The 5,699-nt window shown below is 54.1% G+C and overlaps 1 protein-coding gene across 1 annotated transcript in view; it reads left to right on the forward strand.

Moving 5' to 3' along the window:
- Nucleotides 1–6: 6 nt before the first annotated feature.
- The window catches only part of RELB (v-rel avian reticuloendotheliosis viral oncogene homolog B), a 24,388-nt gene continuing 18,695 nt past the window's right edge, over nucleotides 7–5,699 (forward strand). The window contains exons 1-4 of the mRNA XM_012733485.1: nucleotides 7–174; nucleotides 1,165–1,209; nucleotides 4,417–4,425; nucleotides 5,652–5,698. Of these exons, the coding sequence (XP_012588939.1) occupies nucleotides 120–174; nucleotides 1,165–1,209; nucleotides 4,417–4,425; nucleotides 5,652–5,698 (156 nt within the window). The 5' untranslated portion in view covers nucleotides 7–119. The remainder of the gene's footprint in view (nucleotides 175–1,164; nucleotides 1,210–4,416; nucleotides 4,426–5,651; nucleotide 5,699) is intronic.

Here is a 5,699-nt window from a genome sequence, read left to right on the forward strand (position 1 = left end):
GCGCCGCTCGCCTGCCCCACGATCGTCCACCGGACTGTGCGCTGTCACCGCACGGCCTGCTCGCGTGTGTGCTTTGGTCGGAGCTGGCCTCCGGGCCGTCCGTCCCCACTGGTCGGGCCATGCCGAGTCGCCGCGTCGCCAGATCGTCCGCTGCGCCGGAGCCGGGGGCCTTGGGTAAGAAGGGTTTAGGAGAGGAGTCTGGGGCGGCTCTGGAGATGCAGGGGTCCTGGGGCCCCGGAATAGTGTGGGGGTTCCTACGAGATCGGGGGGTTCACAGGGAGAGAGGCTTGGGAGACACAGTATTAGAGCAAAGGAAGGTGGCAGAGGATGGCACGGGGTCCGACCCAAGGTAAAGGAGAGGCGTCCCACTGTAGAGTGAGAAGGGGGCGGGGCTTGACCCTGAGGCAAAGAAGGGGGCGGGTCCCATCCCAGTGAGAGAGGGCGGGGCGTGCCTCCGAGAAGGAGGAGCGGGAGCAGATCCGCCGCGGCGGGGGTGTGGCCAATCTCCGAGTGGTCGAGGAGAGGGCGGGGCGAGGTCCCAAGAGCGACAAAAGGGCGGGGCCTGTCTCGGGATGGGCGGGGCCCTACCCTGAGAGCTAGAAGAGGGCGGGGCATAGTGCAAAGGAGGAAGCTAGGGCCCACTCAGAGTAAGGGGGCAGGGCCTGAGGGAGCGAAGCGGGTGGGTAGACAACAAGAGGGAGAAGAAGGGGCGGTGTCGGACTCTGGCAGAGAAAGGATGGCGCGTTCCTAAAAGAAGGGGCTTGACTCGGAGAAGAAGAGGGGGTGCGGTTTCTCTCGGGAGAGAAGTGGCAGGGTCTGACTCGGAGAGGGACAAGGAGACAGGCTTGACACTGAAAAAGCGTAGGGGTAAGATCTGACCCCAGGAGAAGGAAGAGGGTGGGGACTTTCCTAACTGAGCTGAAAAGGGCTCCTCCAGGCTCGGCTTATAGCAAGTGAAGGAGCGGGCCTGACTGTGATAAAGTGCGGTGTGGATGGCGAAACTAGACGTGAATTAGGGAAGACGCAAGGTAGACCCTGTGTGCGATGAGGGTGAGGGACCTGACCCGAAGGGGCAGGATGGGGGTGGGGGGAGGGCAGGGCGGGGCCGGCCCACCCACTGCTGCCTCTCTTACCTCCTCCTGAGGCTTGCCTCTCTCCCCGCAGGGTCCGCTGACATCTCGCTCTCACTGGCTGTTTCCAGGACCACGGGTGAGCTGCCCAGCTGCCTGCTTAGAACAGGGGAGGGGGTATGCTGTGGAGGTGGCATTGGGTTCCCCTGACTGGGGGTTTTCTCAGGGTCCTCCTCAGCTTTACTCTTAAAGATTGTGTCCCTCCCTCCCCACTGAGCTGTGTGCACCTCCATTAGAAGATGGACAGGCAAAACTAACCACCTATTCATATTTAGGGTCTAACAGGAATCCTTGGGCCTTGGAATTGAGCTTTATGCTGCTGCCATCACCCCTTCATTGTGTGGATGCCTGAAAGTCACTTCCCTTCTCTGGGCCTCAGTTTTTTCTCATCTGTAAAATGGGTGTAAATAATATCAGTGACTCCTTTTTAGGGGGATTGGGAGGATTCAATGGGCACACAGTAGAGGCCTAGGAAGTGTTAATTGTCAGTGGCATAATAAGAACAATAACATCAGGTATTAGTAACCCCTGTGGACACCAGAGTCACTCAGAGCTTGCTAGATCAGATTGTTAGGACCTCTCTGATTCAGCAAATCTAAGATAGGCCCTGAGATTTTGCTTTTTTAGCAAGTTCCCCAAAGATGGGAACTTGTCCCTCAACTTGTGCCAGCCAAAATTCGGTACTACCTAAGAAAAGTGCTCTGGGTCTGGACCTTCCTCTGGAGATTAAATCATGGCATGTACCCAGAAATGCTGGCTTAGCTGTGAGAGAGCTCTTGAGGGCTCTCCAACAGTTTGGAGGCTGATGAAGTTGGGAATGGTTTGGGCCATGAACATGGCTGCAGTTTTTCTGACTCAAGATCTTTACCTTTGGTTTCAATTGTGAGTGATTTCTGACATCATCCATTCAACAAATATTTATGGATTGTCTGTTCACTACCTGGCCCTATGCTGGGCAGTGCAGGGGACTCAGCAGTGATTGAGACTATTCTGATTCTTCCCTTGTGAGCTTCCTATGGAAGTGTGAAGACAGATTCATAAACAATAAGTGTTGGAATATAAAATGCGACCACGGCTATGAAGCAATCAGTGATATCTAAGAACAGAGTGGGGGTGGGAGGAAGACAAGATAGAATGGGAGGGGAAATTTCCCTTAATCCAACAGGCCAGACACATCCTGGGCCTGGGGTGTGCAGTGGAGCTGGGACAGGCAGGTCCCCCACTCTGTGGTGTGCATTGTCTATAGGAGGAGAGAGATGAGTCACTGGGACATAAAGTCAAGTCAGATCTTAATTAGTACCACCAAAAAAAAAAAAATCAAACAAAGGAACCCAACTTTGAGTGACTGAAGTGGGGAGCCTAGGCACTCATTTGGATGAAGTGGTCAGGGAAGCCCTATCAAAAAGGTGACATCTAAAGGGAGAGAAGGCCTTGCAAAGAACTGGAGGAAGAGTATTCTGGCAGAGACTATCCTATGCAAAATCCCTGAGGCAGGAAAGACATAGCTGGTCTACTGTAAGTAAGAACCATCCTGGCTGCCCCGGAATGATGGCAGGTCTATATGGGGGTTTGGAGTGTGAGATGTTATTTGATCTAAGCTCCCAATAAGGAGAGGAATTTTTTTCTTGGCTGAAGGCAAGATTTTTAGATAGTGATAATATTAGGCAAGCTTTATGGAGGACTTAGAGTGGTGAGACCCTGTGCTAAGTGGTGTGATCCTACATCCTCATGTCAAGGTCAGAGACAGGAGGTCAGAACTCATTTTATAGAAAAGGAGGCTCAGAGAGGTTAAGTGACTTCCCTAAGGCCACACAGCTGGTGAGTGACAGCTGGGATTCAAACTAACATTTGTGTGAATCCGTACCCCATGCTGCGAAGCCGTATCTTCCAGTCTCTATTTTATAGACAAATAGGGCTAGAGAGCCTGTTACCCATGTCTATAAAAGAATATCTCCCAACACCTTACTCAGTAGCAACCAGCATTCACATAGCGCCTGGTATTTGTGGCAGTTTCAGGTGCTTGCCATGTAATAACTCATTTCACTTTCACAGCACCCCCACGAGGCTGGCATCATTGTGTCCATTTTATAGATGAAGAAACCAAGGGTCCAAAGGGGTCATGTGATAGGCTTCAGCCCACTGGTAGTGTGTTAGTGGAACCAGGATTTGAACTGCAGTTCCGAGCACTAGCCACTGCTGTCCCCTGGGCCTCCATGTCCCCTGCAGCCTAAGGGCTCTTTGCCAGCCCCAAGTCTCACTGTGTTTGGGCTCCTGGGTCATCCAGTGCTGATGCCTGGAGAGGTCTTTCCAAGCTGAAGTGACTTGAAGCTGGCCTTGCCGTTGACCTGAGACATGTCCCTTCCACTCTCCCAGCCTCAATGTCCCCAGCTACTGAATAGGGGTTTCGCTCCCACCCTGCTGACCTCACAGATTGTAGGAGATAAGGATTCAGGGAAACTGCTTGCAAGGAGCAAAGGTCTGGCTGCCAGGAGCCACTCCCCGAGAGTGAGGACAGGTTGGGCAGCAAAGGAGGCTGGCATCGATAAGTGCACGGCCAGCGGCCAGCATGGGCAGACCTGGGTGGGGCTTAGCCTGGCTGCCCTCCCATGCTGAGTTGCCACCAGGCTGGCTTGCTCTTCTGGCCTCCCCTGGTCCTGTCTATGGAATGACTGGAGGTTGGTTTCGGTTTCTCCATGGCCCCTTCCAGGGCCAAGACTTCCTGAAGCATTGATAAGGGGCTTCCCAGCACAACAATCACTAACCCTAAGGAATTGGGGGGTGGGGGGGTTTGCAGTGGGATGGTGGGTGGACCCTGCAGGAGGGTGGGTGGGGATGTGGAGTAGCTAACTGCCCAGCAGTGGAAGAACAGCCTCCTTGGAGTGTGTCACCAGCTCAGGATTCTAGGATGGGCTTTAGGGAGGGAACACCCCCACAGTTTAGGCAGAATCTTGGGTGTCCATTTTTTTTTTCTTGGTGAGAAGACCCTTGGCTCTTCCTTGGCTTCCCAACAGTGCTTCAAAATCCCCGGCCTAACAGTTTTAGGGGAGGCATATGAGATTCCCTATGGCTGGGACCTACAATGCAAGGAGTTAGTGGGAGGGGAGTCCAGAAGGGAAAAATGGGGATTGGAGTTTGGCACCCCATGGAATCACAGCTCAAGGTTTCCCAGTTTGGAGGTGAAGGAGGGTTGCAGCAAGGATGGGGTTGGGAGTCTGTCTTAAAAGATGAAAAGTCTTTACTACTTTCTGGACCTCACCTTTCTCTTGTCTTTCTCTTCCTTCCACAGATGAATTGGGTGAGTATCACAAGGCAGGTTTGGAGGGAGGCTGAGGGGGACCCTTGCCTTCCTCGTTGGGGGGACAGTTGGGGAAATTGAACAAAATGACATTCCCAAGGTGCTTGTCCTTGGAAAGGCTCAGCCTAAGCTGAGTAAGCTGGTAACCTTGGCTACTAGTACTGCATCGTGTTCCACACCTGCTACATGCCAGGCACCGTTCTAGACCAGTGATTCAGCCACAAGCCACACAAACTCCTGCCCTTGTGGAACTGACACTCCAGTGGGGAGACAGCAGGAAAAGGGAGAAATAAACATGACCACCTTTGATCTGGTTAAGGGCCGGGGAGGATATAGGAGGGAGAGGTGGCAAGAAGACACCTGCGGCCTTTCTGGACTGTGACACAGCGGGGCAGCAAAGATGGGAAAGAGCCAGAGCAGGGTGAATGCAGAGAGAGTGAAAGGCCGCTGGAGTGCACGGACAAGACCCATAAGAGTCAGGCTTGATAGAAGGAAGGCTCAGAAAAGCGGGGGATGGGCATGGGGTCTGTCCAGTCCTGATCACAAGGCTCTGTGTCCTTCTGAGATGAGTGGAGTTTGGGGAAGGTTTTACGTGGGGAGCTGGGGACCAGAGCAGGCCAGGTGGAGCACAGCAGCCGCTTCTCAAGGTGGGGAGCGAAGGGCCAGGGCAGAGGTGGTGGGGTGGGGAGAATCAGGTATGTAAACAAGCAGTGGAGGTAGAAGCGTTTCCTGGATTGGGACAGGGCAACTGTGGGCTCAGGAGCAGTTAGCAAAGATGTGGGACCTTCCAGCTGGCGCACTTTGTAGGCGTTGGTGCTTCCTGAGATGGGAACTGCTGGGGCAGAGCAGCTATAACGCTCCTCATTCAACCCGGCCAGATAGAGGCAGGGCCCGGCTGCTGGGCCTTGGCTGCTGGGCCCCGCCCTTTATCCAGGTGAGAGGTGCTGGGGGCAAGGACCCAAGAGGCCAGGAACTGTGGGAGGGCAGCGAAGGAGGCACCAGCCTAGCCCCCCACACACACCTCCCCTGAGCTTTTCAGCAACTGGGGCACTCTGGGGAACATGTGGCCAGGAGCTGGGGGGCTGAGGCCCGCTCTGGGCACTCCAGCACGCCATCTGTCTTTAAGAAATAAATGGATTGGAAAAGGCAGGGGTGGAACAGGTCTGGGGTTAATCGGCCTTCGCTTCGATTAACCGTGTCATCCCCAGTTTTTGCTTCTCCCCTAGAGATCATCGACGAGTACATCAAGGAGAATGGTTTCGGCCTGGAGGAGG

This window comes from Condylura cristata, unplaced genomic scaffold, assembly GCF_000260355.1.
Source record: "Condylura cristata isolate star-nosed mole 26May11 unplaced genomic scaffold, ConCri1.0 scaffold00041, whole genome shotgun sequence".
NCBI classification, from domain to species: domain Eukaryota; kingdom Metazoa; phylum Chordata; class Mammalia; order Eulipotyphla; family Talpidae; genus Condylura; species Condylura cristata.